The sequence below is a fragment of the Mirounga angustirostris genome, unplaced genomic scaffold, assembly GCF_029215605.1.
Source record: "Mirounga angustirostris isolate CCGP_5_RB_7025 unplaced genomic scaffold, mMirAng1.0.hap1 SCAF_3, whole genome shotgun sequence".
Lineage (NCBI taxonomy): Eukaryota > Metazoa > Chordata > Mammalia > Carnivora > Phocidae > Mirounga > Mirounga angustirostris.
In genome coordinates, this window is record NW_026991711.1 from 86,488,512 (window position 1) to 86,505,524 (window position 17,013).

At 43.3% G+C, this 17,013-nt stretch overlaps 2 protein-coding genes across 3 annotated transcripts in view; both read left to right on the forward strand.

Annotated features, from left to right (window-relative positions):
* The first annotated feature begins 4,009 nt into the window (after positions 1-4,009).
* POLR2D (RNA polymerase II subunit D) lies at positions 4,010-15,800 on the forward strand. Of its 2 annotated transcripts, none has more exons than XM_045869087.3 (4): positions 4,010-4,143; positions 7,735-7,915; positions 12,152-12,247; positions 13,197-15,800. In XM_045869087.3, exons 1-4 carry the CDS (start codon positions 4,071-4,073, stop codon positions 13,273-13,275), a joined length of 429 nt encoding a protein of 142 aa, XP_045725043.1. In that variant the 5' UTR covers positions 4,010-4,070; the 3' UTR covers positions 13,276-15,800. The 2 variants fall into 2 exon arrangements, with proteins under 2 accessions (XP_045725043.1, XP_045725044.1); XM_045869088.3 differs by lacking the exon at positions 4,010-4,143 and adding an exon at positions 4,163-4,447.
* WDR33 (WD repeat domain 33) overlaps positions 4,027-17,013 on the forward strand; it is a 156,530-nt gene continuing 143,543 nt past the window's right edge. Inside the window, exon 1 of the mRNA XM_064586364.1 lies at positions 4,027-4,143. The gene's annotated coding sequence lies outside the window, so the exon portion shown is untranslated. The remainder of the gene's footprint in view (positions 4,144-17,013) is intronic.

The window sequence follows — 17,013 nt, forward strand, 5'->3', positions numbered from 1 at the left end:
TGGGTCTTTCTAGAAAGAAGGTTCATAGTTTTCATTAGATTCCCCTTTGAAACTGACCTTATCCAAAAAGCTAAAAAGCGGGGGGAGGAGGGTGGTGCTCAAATTTAAGATCTCATTTGGTGACTAATTAATCCAAGCAAAGACTCTGGGACATATTGGTGTGGTCTAACCTTAAAGGGAAACATTCATTTTGGAGGGCCCAGAAAGGATGAGATGTGTTTGAAGAAAATGGCCAGAATAATTTTTCAAACATATAAATACACACGTGCTGCAATTGTCAGTCTCAAGTTCAAAACTTTATTTGCAAGGATGTTAATTTTTTTTTTCTTTAAAGATACCCAGTTCTGAGGCCCTTAACACTTGGCAGAACTCCTAACTACAGATATGCATGCTGTCGGGGTTAGATAAATTGGAAATAGACTACAAGCAACTGTTAAAAATCGGTGATAACACTGGGGTGTCTGAGAAGGAGTCTCTCTGTGTTTGTTTTTTTTTTTAAGATTTATTTAAGAGAGAGCAGGGGGAAGGGGCAGAGGGAGAGACTGTGCTGAATGTGGAGCCCGACGGTCTCCATCTAACAACCCTTAGACCACCACCTGAGCCAAAACCAGGAGTGGGATGCTTAACCAACTGCACCACCCCAGATTCTCTGTTTCTTAAAGAGAAATTTTGGTTCTAGAAATTACTGTTCCATATTATAATACTACCTGTAGTTCAGCAGCATGGAATTCTGTATCGTTGGGTTTTTTGTGGGTTTTTGTTGGTTTTGTGTGTCTGTGTGCACACGCTGCTGGTGGTATAATGTGTATAACTAAAATGTGCCGTTTTATTAATTTTTTAAAAGATTTTATTTATTTGAGAGAGAGCACACAACAGAAGCAGACTCCCCACTGAGCAGGAAGCCCAACGCAGGGCTCAACCCCAGGACCCCAGGATCATGACCTGAGCAGAAGGCAGACACTTAACTGACTGAGCCACCCAGGTGCCCCTAAAATGTGCCATTTTAACCGTGTGAACTAAGCCACCTGGTCAGAGATCAGTGGGGCTAATTCTGGGGGTGGGGGAGGTGCTCTAACGCTGCTTCCAGATCAGTCTAGGGTTTGACCTTGGCTTGAATAACCTGGCTTTTTGATACTACTCAGTGAGCTGTTTGAAGGACTCGACTCTGAACCAACACTGTACAAAGAACCATAGTAGTGTACTGAGGAATGTACTGCAAGTGCTGTCCCTTCTGAGTCTGTTTTCCACATTCTAAAATGAAGCTCTGGCAAGGATTCTAGGATCTCTTCCTGCTCCTTACTCTCTGATTCCATGAGGTTCTGTATGCTAGAGCAAATGGGAAAACAAGTGACCCCTCCAGTTTAAGACTGTACCTATTGCTGGGGGAACTGAACAGGAAAGAGGTCTCAAATTCACTGTGAGCTTGCTGCCAATCTGACCTCCCACCTACTACCCCTAGTATGGTCATTCTTTCTTGGATCCCACCCTGGTTTCTTTTTTTTTTTTTTTAAAGATTTTATTTATTTATTTGAGACAGAGAGAATGAGAGAGACAGAGAGCACATGAGAGGGGGGAGGGTCAGAGGGAGAAGCAGGCTCCCCGCCGAGCAGGGAGCCCGATGCGGGACTCGATCCAGGGACTCCAGGATCATGACCTGAGCCGAAGGCAGTCGCTTAACCAACTGAGCCACCCAGGCGCCCCCCACCCTGGTTCCTGATGAAAGAAGAAACCCAGGATGCTGATCCTGGAATCTTCAGGCTGGCAGTCAGATAGGCCTGAGCTCCAATCTCGGTCCTGCTGTTTATGAGCCAGACAACTAGTTACTACTCTGAGCCAAATGTTGTGCTTTGTGACAGGACTGAACCTCCAAGGTAGCCTGCTGGAAAGGTTTTGCCCAGGCACCAGCACACTGTTGCAATGGCTGGATGACTGTGACTCTCTGGACTGTTAACCAGTGCCAGATGTAGGTGTGGACAACTAGGCAAGTATCAAACCCTCTCAGAACCCTAAGCTACTCTGGACATGTGAAAGGAGGAAGCATAGCTATGCTCAGTCCTTCAAGTCAGGACAGGCTTTCTGAAAGAGGTGGGTGCTGAAGTAAGCCCAGCTTGACCTCAGGAAGAGAGGGCTTTTCAGGTAGAATCTAACAATGCCAGCACAGGGCTCACTGCCCTGTCACATTGCCACAGGGCAGAAAGGCTTTAGAATCCAAGAGCGGGACTTCCAGGGCAGGCCCCTGAAGTTTTTGTACCTGAAAGTCAAGGGCTGTTTGCAGAATTACACAACCTCCTCCCACCCCCATATATCCCATTCTTTTGTATCTCTAGAGATTGTATTAATAGGAAAAGGGAGAGGGGTACGTGTTTATTCCTTTGACTTCCACAGTAGCATTTACCAGCAGAATTCTTTCCAGCAGCGGGTGCCAAGAATTTTTTTTCTTTTTTTAATGAGAGAATAGCTTAAATTGCGAAATTCTGTACATTAACTTTGAGTGTACAGAGAACTGGGAAACATCAGGCTATATTAGGGGCAGAACACCTGGGTCCAGGAAAGACATTAGTGATTCAGTCAGCAAGAGATTCTTTGAGAAGTACACCAAAAGGTAACAAAAGGTGTAAATTATTATTTGGATTGAAAAAAGGATAAAAGGGCACCTGGATAGTTCAGTCGGTTAGGCGTCTGCCTTCGGCTCAGGTCATGATCCCGGGGTCCTGGGATCGAGCCCCTAATCGGGCTCCCTGCTTGGTGGGGAGTCTGCTTCTCCCTCTCCTTCCGCCCCTCCCCTCCACTCATGCTCTGTCTCTCGCTCTGCTCTCAAATACAAATTTTTTTTTTTTACATTTATTTATCTGAGAGAGAATGAGTGAGAGCACAAGCAGGGGGAGGAGCACAGGGAGAGGGAGAAGCAGACACCCCACCGAGCAGGGAGCCCGATGCAGGGCTCGATCCCAGGTCCCCGGGATCATGACCCGAGCCGAAGTAGACGCTTAACCGTCTGAGCCACCCAGGCGCCCTGCAAATTAATTTTGTAAGAATTATTATATTTAGGGCGCCTGGGTGGCTCAGTCGTTGAGTGTCTGCCTTCGGCTCAGGTCATGATCCCAGGGCCCTGGGATCGAGCCCCGCATCGGGCTCCCTGCTCAGCAGGAAGCCTGCTTCTCCCTCTCCCACTCCCCTTGCTTGTGTTCCCTCTCTCGCTGTGTTTCTGTCAAATAAATGAATAAAATCTTAAAAAAAAAAAAGAATTATTATATTTATAAATCAAAAGAATATAGGTACATATTCTTGTCTGGTACTATCTTTTTTTTTGGTAAACAGTTTAAATGATACCTAAACATCTTTCACCAGAGACAATGCACTGATTACTTCCTTTGTTGTACAATCTTCTATTTTCTCTGAAGTTGAAAACAGCATCGTTTTTCATTTGCTTACTTTTCTATGTATCATCCAAATGTTCCAACAGATGTATTAAAGGCCTCTCAGCATCACTGTCCATGTTTCATAAGTATCAGAATAATCCACCATAAATCAATGTTTTTTAAGATTTTATTTTTAAGTAACCTCTAAACTCAGTGTGGGACTCAACCGACTAAGCTAAACAGCTACCCCAATCAAATTTTTTAAATACTTAAGCGTGAAAGAAATTCCACCGTATGTTTTCGGAGTCACTAGCCCAGTTTCCATCCACGGGAGTTCCCAGGGTCAGTCAGTCACTTAGCGCGTTTCTGCATTTCATCTAATCCTTCCCCGGCCCTGGGAAGCAGGCCTTACGACACTTCACAGGCGACGAAGCTGAGGCTCAGAAAGGCCCAATGACCAGTCCCAGCACGCGCGACAAGGGATCCTCGTCGCCCCACAAAGCTCCACACTCCGCCGGCCCCGGCCGCCTGGGCTTCCCAGAGGGCCACGCCGCTCCCACCAGCCTCCTCTCCGTGCCCGCCCGCCCCGCCCTCTTCGACCACGCCCCTTCCCCCCTTGGCCAAGACCCGCGCTTCTGCGCTTCCGGCGTGCGAGTGCTTCCGGCGTGTGCGTGCGGTTCCCCGCGCGCTGAGCCCAGGCGTGGTGTGGCGATGGCTGCCGGCGGTAGCGACCCGCGGGCCGGCGACGTAGAGGAGGACGCCTCACAGCTTATCTTCCCCAAAGGTGGGGGTGGCGTTGCCTCAGGCCTGGCGTTGCCCAAGGCCTGGCAGTGGCAGGCAGCCGGGCGGGTCGCCGGCGCGGAGAGGGGCTGGGAGGCTGGGGGATGCGGCCGTGGGAGGGGCCCGGGCGGCAGGATGCCTCGAGAGGGGCCAGTTGGATTCCACGGTTGCTGCCCTGGAAACTTAGGCGCCCAGCTCCACGCTGCTCCTGAGCAGCCTCTTCCTACTTCCTACTTACTGTATTTGATAAACCGCGAAGTGCTGCAGGGATGTGGCAAGGATGAACAAAGCCGACACTAGTTACAGTGGTAAGGACAGATTTTAATAAGTCATACACGAATTGTAGGGGCGCTTGGCTGGCTCAATCCGTAGAGCATGCTAGTCTTTTTCTTTTTTTAACATTTTAGTTATTTGAGAGAGAGAGAGAGAGCATGGGGAGCGGGCGAGAGGGAGAGGGACAAGGAGACTCCCCGCTTAGCGGGGAGCCCTCGCCGGGTCTCGATCCTGGGACCCTGAGATCATGACCTGCGCAAGGGCGGACGCTTAACGCCGGAGCCACGGAGGCTCCCGGAGTCTGCTAGTTTTGATCTCAGGGTCATGAGCCTGGGCACGGAGCCTGCTTTAAAAAAAAAAAAAAAAAAGTAATACATGATTGCAATAGGGAAAAGAGCTAGTGTGTACTGAACTCAGTTTCGATTAGGTGACTGGGCATTTTAAAGGGAGAATGAAGGAGTGGAGGGGTTAGCCGCGTCTCCGTAGGATCAAGGAAGTGAAAAATTACAGAAAGCGGGAAGGGGAATTGATTGGTCCGTTTGAAACCCATTTAGTTTGTCAACTGGCGCTTATGGAATTTAGACTTCTACTCTCCCACAGCACTTTCTCTGAATTGAGAGACAGGGGCCCTATCTTCAGGTGTTGGCTGGGACAGACAGTAAATTATTTTTAACAGTAGCTGTCAGTTTTCACTGGCAGGCGCTTTAAAGGGGCTAGGGTCCAATGTAGGAATGTGGTCTTGAGCTGTTAGAAATTATGTTGGTATTTTGTTCATGTCTTTTTGGGCCAAAGTTGAAGCCCCAAACCAGGGCTCAGAGAAACCTGGCTAGCGTTTGGTCAGTCTTTGTCAGATGGCTAAAAGTACAGCACAGTTAGCTATCAGCGAACTTCCTTTGTGCAGTGACCTGTACTTTATTTGTAATTTAGAAACCGAAAATAAGCAGGAAGCTTAAGAGTTTTAAAATACCATATTTTACAGGTACTGGAAAATGTAAATAGGGGAAACCTTAACAATATCCACCTGTTTTATTTTATTTTATTTTTTTTTAAAGATTTTATTTATTTATTTGAGAGAGACACAGTGAGAGAGGGAACACATGCAGGGGAAGTGGGAGAGGGAGAAGCAGGCTTCCCGCGGAGGAGGGAGCCCAATGCGGGGCTCAATCCCAGGACCCTGGGATTATGACCTGAGCTGAAGGCAGACGCTTAACGACTGAGCCACCCAGGTGCCTCTACCCACCTGTTTTTAAATTATTGTATACACAGTAAAAAAAATGAAACTCTACACCCTTTCACCCAGAGGCAATACTGTAAACAATTTAGTATTTGTCCTTCCAAACTAATTTTATATTTATAAATAAATATATACATACGCCTTTTTATTTGTAAAAATGAGATTATGCAAAAGGAATGCTATAGCCTTTTAAAATTTTGATGATATATTGTGTAGTCCTTTTTTTTCCTCTTTCTCTCTCTCTCTCGGCCCAATGTGGCGCTTGCATTCATGACCCCAAGATCAAGTGTCACATGCTGTACCGACTAAGCCAGCCAGGCATTTCGTCCTATCCTTTTATTTTATTTTATTTATTTATTCATTTATTTATTATTTTTTAAGATTTTATTTGTCAGAGCACGTGCGCACTAGCAGGGGTAGCAGCAGGCAGAGGAGGCAGAACAGGCTGTGGGAGAAGCAGGCTCCCTGCTGAGCAAGGAGCCAAAGGTGGGGATCCCAGAACCCTGGGATCATGACCTGAGCTGAAAGCAGATGCTTTTTTTTTTTTTTTTTTAAGATCTTATTTATTTATTTATTTGACAGAGAGAGACACAGCGAGAGAGGGAACACAAGCAGGGGGAGTGGGAGAGGGAGAAGCTAGCTTCCCACGGAGCAGGGAGCCCGATGCGGGGCTCGATCCCAGGACCCTGGGATTATGACCTGAGCTGAAGGCAGACGCTTAACAACTGAGCCACCCAGGTGTCCCAGGTTTTTCTCTTTAAACCTAGTTTTTAAAGTTTGCTCACTGGTATTCTTACTGGTCAAGAGGATTATTTTAAATGAGTATCAAGGGTGAGCCCAAATGTCCATCGCCTGATGAATGGATAAAGATGTGGAATGGAATATTGTTCAGCCATAAAAAAGATTGAAATCTTGCCATTTGCATTAATGTAGATGGAACTAGAAACTATCATACTAAGCAAAATAAATCAGAGAAAGACAATACCATATGATTTCACTCATACGCGGAATTTAAGAAACAAAACAGATGAACGGGAAGAGAGAGGCAAACCCAAAAACAGACTGTTAACTATAGAGAGAAAACTGAGGGTTCCTGGAGGGGAGGTGGGCGGGGGGAATGGGTTAAATGGGCGATGGGTATTAAGGAGGGCACTTGATGGGTGTCGTGTAAGTGATGAATCACTAAATTATATACCCAAAAATAATAATATACTGTATGTTAACTCACTGGAATTTAAATAAAAACTTGAAGCTAGAAAAAATAAGTATCAAGATTTGTGTGATGGTAAATATTTGAAGTAGGGTTAGTAGGGAAACTACATAAGATTATGAAATCTGGAGGGTAGGGACTTCTGACACAGGTCCAATGCCTAGTATGTAATAGGTGGTGATCTGGGTGAATGAGTAAATAACAGATTTGTACAGATACAGAAACAGAATTTGGGATGCATTTTTTTTTAAGATTTTATTTATTTATTTTAAATTTTTTTTTTTAAGATTTTATTTTATTTATTTGACAGAAAGCGAGAGAGGGAACACAAGCAGGGGGAGTGGGAGAGGGAGAAGCAGGCTTCCCGCAGAGCAGGGAGCCCAATGCGGGGCTCAATCCCAGGACCCCAGGATCAGGACCTGAGCCACCCAGGCGCCCCTGGGATGCATTATTAATGTGTGTTTCCAAATACTTGGCCCTCCCTAACATGTAATAATTCTTAAAATAGTATAATATTAGTATTATGGAACCAGATTATCAGCTCAAGGAAGCTAAAGAGAAGTAATTGTTGGCCGTGCTCTATTTTGAAATCAGTAACTGGCCTCATTGGATACTGATGTGTCATTATTTAATAGCACATCCAGGTCAGGTTCTTTGATGTTAGAAACTGTCTAGCCAGACTGAGCTAAATTTTAGTATCTTATGAATGCTACTGTGCCTTATGGTACATCAGTCTGGACAACGATAAAGCTGTGGGATATGAGGCCTCTGGATTTATGCAGGGACAAAAACTTGCTGTTAGTCTCGAGGCAAAATGAACATTTAGATGCTCTTTTGAAGGAGTATTTTCAGCTGACATTTGTGCTTCTCACAAATAGAGTTTGAAACAGCTGAGACACTACTAAATTCAGAGGTTCATATGCTTCTGGAGCATCGAAAGCAACAGAATGAGAGTGCAGAGGATGAACAGGAACTTTCTGAGGTCTTCATGAAAACTTTAAATTACACAGCCCGTTTCAGTCGTTTCAAAAACAGAGAGACCATTGCCAGTGTCCGTAGGTGAGTGCTAAAGAAAGTTTTTAATAATCCATACTGTTGGACATCTGCGTGTAAAATGCTTTTTCCTCCACCACCGCGTGGTGGTGGGCATCATCTGTACCATTAATATAAGAAAAATAATGTCTTTGTCAGAAATTTAAAAACTGCTTGTAAGACCAAAATTCTCTTCGGCCACCTTGCCCTAAAAAACACACAGCAGTGTTTGTGGGTTGTTGTTTGTTTTTTTTTTAAATAAAGTGGGTTTATTACTCACCTTAAATGTCTTCAAGATCTTTATATGTTAATAAATATAAATCAGGAACATTCTTTCTGAATCTTTGCTCTGCCTCAGACAGCAGCTTTTAGCACTTTTTCCTAAGGCATTGCTTCTCAAATTGGGTCAGATGTAACCTGGAAAACAGTGATGTGCTAAGGCATATATGAGGTCATGGGAAAAACACATCTTCAGCTATCAGTTTTATTTGATGGTAGGTGATTGAAAACTTCTACATTAAAACAAACAGATACCAGCATATTATGGAATAAAACAAAAAAATGTATGTGAATTCTTGAATTAAATTACAAGGCTTAAAACCTCGCAGATGCAGAAAGTCATTTGAGCCTGTGCCCCCTGGTCACCTAGGGATACTTGTTTGCTCTGCTCCAGTGAAAATGCTTGAGAAGTACTGTCCTTAGGGAGAGCTGGTGTACAAAAAAGATGTACATACACAGATACTTTTCAAAGAGCCATTTATAATAGCCAAGGTTGCGGGGGGAACCTGAAACATTCAACAGTAATTAAATAAATTATGGTAAATAATTTGGTGAGATAATATATTGTCATTTAAATTGTGTTAGAAAATGAAAGTGTTCACATCTTAAGTATGCAAAAAATGAAGGTGATGAGATTATATGTGAAGTGTATATATATATAATTTTTCTAAAAAGCAAGTGTGTGTATGTTATAAAAAGTGTGGGTGTACACATGGAGAAAAGATTGGAGGGAAATGTGCAGAGCTTCTTAGCAAAACTACAAGCTCTTGGGCCTAGGAGATGACCTGGACACATTCATGAATAAAAGATCTCAGTATTATAAACATGTTGGTTCTCCCCAAATTAATGTGTACATTCAGTGCCATTCTGCAGCCTCAGGGGAATGGAGGGGTGGCTAATAAAATGATCTTAAATTTGTAAGAATTGTCAGGAAAAAAAATTTTTTTTTTTTTTAAGGTTTTTATTTATTTATTCATGAGAGACAGAGAGAGAGAGAGGCAGAGGGAGAAGCAGGCTCCCAAGGAGCAGAGAGCCCGATGCGGGGCTCGATCCCAGGACCCTGGGATCATGACCTGAGCCGAAGGCAGACGCCTAACCATCTGAGCCACCCAGGCGCCCAGGAAAAAAATTTTTTAAGAAAAATGAAGGTGGGGGGCGCCTGGGTGGCTCAGTTGGTTAGGCAGCTGCCTTTGGCTCAGGTCGTGATTCCAGGATCCTGGGATCGAGCCCCGCATCGGGCTCCCTGCTCATTGGAGAGCCTGCTTCTCCCTCTCCCTCTGCCTGCCACTCTGCCTGCTTGTGCTCTCTCTGTCAAATAAATAAATAAAATCTTTAAAAAAAAAAAATGAAGGATGGGGAGGGAGTGCCTGGGTAGCTCAGTTGGTTAAGCGTCTGCCTTTGGCTCAGGTCATGATCCTGGGGTTGTGAGATCAAGCCCCGAGTGATGTTCCATGCTGAGCATGGAGTCTGCTTAAGATTCTCTCTCTCCCTCTCCTCACTGCACATGCATGCTCTCTTTCTCGCTCTGTCTGTCAAAAATAAATTTTTTTTTTAAGATTTTATTTATTCATAAGAGACAGAGAGGCAGAGGGAGAAGGAGGCTCCCTGCTCCGTGGGGAGCCTGCTTCTCCCTCTGTCTCTGCCTCTCTCTCTGTCTCTCATGAATAAATAAATAAAATCTTTAAAAAAAAAATTAAAAAGAAAATTCAGCTACAGATTCAAATACAAATTTATTTTATATGAGTCCAGTATATGGTAAAGATGGCACTATAATTTAGAGAAGAACTATCTTTAACAGATTTTATTTATTTATTTTTTTTAGAGAGCAAGAGCACGCACGGTGTTGGGGGGTTGGAGAGGGAGAGAGAGAATCTTAAGCAGGCTCCCCAGCTAGCACAGAGCCCAACGTGGGCGCATCTCACCACCCTGAGATCATGACCTGAGCCAAAATCAAGAGTTGGACGCTTAACCAATTGAGCCACCCAGGCCCCCCTAGTGGGGAATATTTTAAAACAAAGTTCAAACACTATACCTTATACCAAACTTGACTCCTGAGGAATTAAGGATTTGAATGTAAACCATGGTGAATAAAGTGCTGTGTGATAAAATGAGTAAGTACATGTATTATTTTGGCTGTGGTTAGTAGGACTTTAAATGGGGGGAAACTTGATTGATAGTTGATGTAAGCTTTGTGAGGGCATATGTTCATTTTACAACAATCCCCTCCAAACAGATACGTACACTACTTTATAAACCTCTTCTCATGTAACTAAGTTTATAGTATTTTCTTTAGTAAATGAATATAGCTTTACTAAGTGACAAAGTTATGAGACAGAATGTGTGTTTATATTCTAAAACAGAAAAGTGTTTGGAATGGTACACTAAGATAATTACATTGATTCTGTGTAAGTAGTGATATGGGCAGCTTTTACTTTTCTGTCCTGTATTTTTGAAATTTTGTATAACTAATAGGCTTGTAATAGAATGATAAACACAGTAAATGTTTTGTTTCTGGACAGATAATTAAGGTCTTCTCTGAAACCAGATTTACCATGGATGAGAGCTATTTTTTTTTTAAAGATTTTATTTATTTGAGAGAGAGAGAACAGAGGGAGAGGGAGAAGCAGCCTCCCCACTGAGCAGAGAGCTCAATGTGGGACTTGATCCCAGGACCCTGAGATCATGACCTGAGCCAAAGGTAAATGCTTAACCAACTGAGCCACCCAGGTGCCCCAGATGAGCTCTATTTTAAGAGCTAAATGTGGGGGCGCCTGGGTGGCTCAGTAGTTAAGCGTCTGCCTTCGGCTCAGGTCATGATCCCAGCATCCTGGGATCGAGCCCCGCATCGGGCTCCCTGCTCAGCGGGAAGCCTGCTTCTCCCTCTTCCACTCGCCCTGCTTGTGTTCCTTCTCTTGCTGTCTCTCTCTGTCAAATAAACAAATAAAATCTTAAAAAAAAAACCAACTAAATGTGTAAGAAACCAAGATAGGATTTGACAGCGTTTTATACGATTTGGACTAGAAGTGCATTTAAAATAAGATGCAGTTTATACACATTTGTACAAAGTAAGGTATGCCTGTATTTATTTTTTAGATTTTTTTTTGTTCTGTTTTTGTTTTGTTTTAGATAAGTTTAAAAGAGAATTTCCTCCAAGTGAAAATATACAAACATCATGTGTTTGACATAAAATTAATGACGAAAGAAGCAAGGCAGAGTGATAAGAGCAGAGAACAGCAAAATAAATTCTTAGGGGAAAGGTTGTATAGTCCATAAGGTATATAGTGGTTTTTCTTTTTTCTTTTTTTTTTTTTTAATGATTTTTTTTTTTAAAGGTTTTATTTATTTATTTGAGAGAGAGCACATGAGAGGGGGGAGGGTCAGAGGGAGAAGCACACTCCCTGCCGAGCAGGGAGCCCTATGTGGGACTCGATCCAGGGACTCCAGGATCATGACCTGAGCCGAAGGCAGTCGCTTAACCAACTGAGCCACCCAGGCGCCCCTATAGTGGTTTTTCAAAAGTTATAATAGCAAGGGGTTCTCAGGCCTGATGTGTTCTTCTCACTATTGTTGTCTGCCTGATTTCATTGTAACTTCCTGTTCTCCAAGAATAGGAACAGGAAGTGATTTGAAAGTGGGATTTTGCAGCCAAGCTAACCGTATGGAAAGATTGCAAGTGCTTTACTTTTTTCTTACTAACTACCTTTTTTTTTTTTTTTTTAAGATTTTATTTATTTATTTGAGACAGAGAGAATGAGATACAGAGAGCATGAGAGGGAGGAGGGTCAGAGGGAGAAGCAGACTCCCCGCCGAGCAGGGAGCCCGATGCGGGACTCGATCCCGGGACTCCAGGATCGTGACCTGAGCCGAAGGCAGTCGCTTAACCAACTGAGCCACCCAGGCACCCCTTACTAACTACCTTTGATTCTCTTTTTCCTATTCATCATTCTTTGATTTTTTTTGTTTTGACTTTCTCCTCACGGTCAGCTTGTTGCTGCAGAAGAAGCTTCATAAATTTGAGTTGGCCTGTTTGGCCAACCTTTGCCCCGAGACTGCTGAGGAGTCAAAGGCACTGATCCCAAGGTTAGTACAGTCACTGTGCTAAGTTCTGTATATTAAATTCCTACAAGTAGAATTACTGTTTCTAAAAGGTGTGTGCATTTAAAATCGGTACAGATAGCACCAACGTTGAATGGAGTGCCCTTTTTAACAGGGTATGAAAATGGTGGTTTTATAGCATACCAACTGTTAGCAAAAATGTGGGACAGCTGAACTCTCACACTGGTGGTAGGACTGCAAATTAGTAGAGTCACTTTGGAGAGCAATTTGGCTACATCTAGTAGAGTTAAAAATGATTATACTCTGTGACCCAAAAAATCCATTCCTGGGTACGTGCCTAAAAGCAACTCATGCAGTTCCATAAGAAGGCATGTATTCTAATGTTCATTACTGCAGTGTTAGTGATAATAGAAACTTGACAGTCTGTCAGTAAACAAGAGGATGGATAAATCATTTATGTAGCAGTGAAAAAATTAATGAACTAGAACAACATGGAATAATAACAAATACCAAAATCAATTTGGAGTGAAAAAAATTGCAGAAGGATACACGTAGTATGATGCCATTTCCTATAAAGTTTAAAAACAGTGCTGCGTATGGCTTATAGATACATTTACATATGTATATAGTAAGTATAAAAATATGTATAGAAATGATAAATACAAATTTAGGATAATGGTTAATTCTGGGGAATGGGGGGAGCATACACAGAGCCATTAATTTGTTCCTGTTGTGTTTATTAAAGAAATCTAAATCAAGTAGGGGTGACTGTTAAGGTTAACTTATTTTCTATACTTTCGTAACTCTTTGAAACACTTCATATGTTTTTAAAAGGAATGGCAGAAATACAACTGAAGGGTGAAAGTGTATGTTTAGAGGAGAAGTGGGCAGGTGGTGCTCAAAGATTAGCGTGTGTTAAAGAGGATATTGTCAGTCGCTGAGACACTCATTTCTTTTGGTTTTCTTCTTGTAGCCTGGAGGGGCGGTTTGAAGATGAGGAGCTACAGCAGATTCTTGATGATATCCAGACCAAGCGCAGCTTTCAATATTAGTCTCCAAATACCACTCTGCTGCTGAGGGAACTACATCCCAAGCCCAGCACCACTGTCCTGATGTCTGGAGCTGACTTACACAGAAATTCCATTGCACTTGGGCTTCCTTTGGATAGAACAACCCAGCTTGGTCTTGGTTTAGGTTGCTATTTCAGATTTGACTATTGGACCATGATAACCTGACCTTGCCTCTGGGAAGGGTGAGGTGGGGTGATATGCATATAAGCTACACTGTTGACTACCTCATACTATGGTTTTGGCCCCTGTGTTATTTTTAAGTTTTTGTTTTAAGATTTTTTTTTTTAAGTAATCTCTATCCCCAATGTGGGGCTTGAATTCAGTACCCCAAGATCAAGAGTGGCATGCTCCACTGACTGAGCCAGCCAAGCACCCCTTTTTTAAGATTTTATTTTTTTAGCCTCTGTTATTTTTGATTCCTAAGATTTCATGTTTTAATTTCAATGTGTTTATAGTTTTTGCAACTACAGGAAACAACAGTCTTATCTAAATGCAAAAGGAAGAATTAAGGGGTACTTGGCTGACTCGGTAGAGCATGTAACTCTTGATCTCGGGGTGGTGAGTTCAAGCCCCACATTGGACATGGAGCCTACAAGCAAAAACAAAAAACCCCAAACAGGAACCCCAAATACAAATGCAAAAGGAAGAATTAAACAGGCCCTGTACCATCATCTGAAATCCTTACAGAAAGGATGATAGTGCTAATGACTGTGAGACAGCATTGACATCCTTGTACTTAACCCAGAAGTCAAGGAGCAAGGTCACCATGGAAAGCAGTTACACTGAGGATAACTGCCAAGCATGGAGGGCCCATACATAGCCTTGAGGTACATCAGTACTTGACCTTTTTTCTTGGACTGTTGAAGAATGTAGATTTGGAGGCAGTGGTCCTAAAGCACTGTATTCTCACTCCTAAAGATTTTTTTTTCCTTCAGAGGACAGACTTGAAGGTCTGAATACTTTGAAGACTCATTGGATAGGGCATCCAGTCCAAACCTCTGTCTTGCTATTTAGTAGCAGGTGATCTCTGTTGGGGGTGATTTGGAAAGAGGGAGCCTGCCCCTTCCTGGGCCACTACAGTGAAGTCACTCCATGTAAAGCAAGTTGGGGGAAACTCTTTAATAGCTGAACATTCTAGCTTTGTGCAGTGGCGGTATCTTAGCCAGTGAGCTTTATCCAAGGTGCAATTGTTGCTAATTGAAAGGAAAAAAAATAGCTAAACATTCTAGCTTTGATTTTTCTGAAAGGAAATATGCCTATTTTCTTCACAATTTGGAGGTTTTTGTTTGGAGTACTTGTTGACTCCAAATGAATGCATGATCCAAAAACAAAAAAAAAGGGAGAAATAACAAAGTCATTTTTTTTTTTTTTTAAAGTAGGTTCCAGGGACGCCTGGGTGGCTCAGTCGGTTAGGCATCTGCCTTCAGCTCAGGTCGTGATCCCAGGGGCCCTGGGATCAAGTCCCACATTGGGCTCCTTGCTCAACAGGAAACCTGTTTCTCCCTCTGCCTGCCATTCCCTCTGCTTGTGCTCGTTTGCTCTCTCTCTCTCTGACAAAATCTTTTTAAATAAATTAATAAAGTAGGTTCCACACTCAATGTGGGTCTCAAAGATGGAGAGATCGAGTCGGATGCTTTACCGAATGAGCCTGCTAGAGGCCCCGACAAAGTTAGCTTTAAAAAATTAAGATGGGGGCGCCTGGGTGGCTCCGTCGTTAAGCGTCTGCCTTCAGCTCAGGTCATGATCCCAGGGTCCTGGGATCAAGCCCCGCATCGGGCTCCCTGGTCAGCGGGAAGCCTGCTTCCCCCCTCTCCCACTCCCCCTGCTTGTGTCCCTGCTCTCGCTATCTCTCTGTCAAATAAAAAAAAAAAAAAAAAAATTAAGATGGTTTGGGGCAAAAGCCTGGCTCAGTCAATAGAGCATATGACTCTTGATCTTGGGGTCATGAATTAGAGACTCACATTGAGTGTGGAGTTTACTTGAAAGTAAAAATTAATAGGGGTGGGGCACCTGGGTGGCTCAGTCGGTTAAAAGTCAGCCTTTGGCTCAGGTCATGATCCTGGGGTCCTGGGATTGAGCTCCACTGGGGCTCCCTGCTCAGTGGGGAGCCTGCTTCTCCCTCTCTCCCCTGCTTGTGCTTTCTCACTATCTCTCTCAAATAAATGGATGGATGGATAGATAGATGATAGATAGATAGATAGATGATAGATAGATAGATAGATAGATAGATAGATAGATAGATAGATAGATAGATAGATAGATAGAGGTGCCTGGGTGGCTCAGTCAGTTAAGTATCTGCCTTCAGCTCAGGTCATGATCCCAGGGTCCTGGGACTGAGCCCATTGGACTCCCTGCTCAGCAGGGAGTCTGCTTCTCCCTCTGCCCCTCCCTGCAGCTTGTGCTCTCTCTCATGCATGCTCTCTCAAATAAATGCAATCTTTGGGGGAAAAAAAATGGTATCTGCTGGCTAAGACAAAAATAAAAAATCCTTTTAACTTCTGAAATGACATGCTTTCTAAGTCACTGATATTCTTGGTTAGTATTTGAAGGAAATAATCTTTTTTCATCCTTGGGCAGCTTCACTTCTTCACTCATCAGTGTTCTGAGTTATAAAATGTGGGTAATAGGGGGGTGGGGTGGGAGGGATGGGGTGACTGGGTGATAGACACTGGGGAGGGTATGTGCTCTGGTAAGCGCTGTGAAATGTGCAAGACTGTTGAATCTCAGATCTGTACCTCTGAAACAATGCAATATATGTTAAGGAAGAAGAAGAAGAAGAAGGTAGCAGGAGGGGAAGAATGAAGGGGGGGAAATCGGAGGGGTAGACGAACCATGAGAGACGATGGACTCTGAAAAACAAACTGAGGGTTCTAGAGGGGAGGGGGGTGGGAGGATGGGTTAGCCTGGTGGTGGGTATTGAGGAGGGCACATTCTGCATGGAGCACTGGGTGTTATGCACAAACAATGAATCATGGAACACTACATCTAAAACTAATGATGCAGTGTATGGGGATAATATAAGAATAAAAAATTTTAAAAAAAATGTGGGTAATAATTGTATCTATTCCATAGATATTTTGAGATTACTAAAGAGAGCCTGTTAGTGTCTGACATTTGTTAAGCCCCAATAAATGTTAACTGTCCTTAGTATCTCAGATGAGCAAGTATACATAGGTAGTCTACTTGCTTTATAGAAATTAAGGCAAGAATTTGGTAGCATACTACTGCTATTGTATCAGGCTATGAAAACAAACTGAGTTACTTCTTTGGTATGCAGAATTTTTAAAGAGAGGCAGTAACACGTGCAGGTTGACACCAAGTGGAATAGAACAGAGCTGGAAGGCAGACTTCAGGTCCAATGCAGGCCTGTGCGCTCTATGGCGAGAGAGTAGTGCGGGGCCATCCTCTTCACTGGCGTACCCCTGCTGTGTGTCAGCAATCCGTGCGCTACCTGAGAGTAGTCAAGTATATGTGTGCCTGGCGTAGAGTTAGGCACTGATAAATGGTGGTAAGATGATCAGGAGTAGATTAAAACATCAACATGCTAGGGAATCATTTGTAAAAGCAATGTCATGCTGTATTACAGGTTTGAAGTCTGGTCGGCATTCTGTTGGACATTGTTCTCTGCGGCATTTTACTGTTCAGAATAGTTGGCAGGAGACCCTGTAAAATCTTCAATCTGTGAAACATCATAGGCTCACTGTACTGTTTGCAAAGGCA

Bases quoted from the DNA above. Each gene is read 5' to 3' on its own strand.
- POLR2D (XM_045869087.3), top strand. From the start codon at position 4,071: ATGGCTGCCGGCGGTAGCGACCCGCGGGCCGGCGACGTAGAGGAGGAC. The intron at 7,916-12,151 runs GTGAGTGCTAAA...CCTCACGGTCAG, and splicing joins ACCATTGCCAGTGTCCGTAG to CTTGTTGCTGCAGAAGAAGC. The intron at 12,248-13,196 runs GTTAGTACAGTC...TTCTTCTTGTAG, and splicing joins TCAAAGGCACTGATCCCAAG to CCTGGAGGGGCGGTTTGAAG.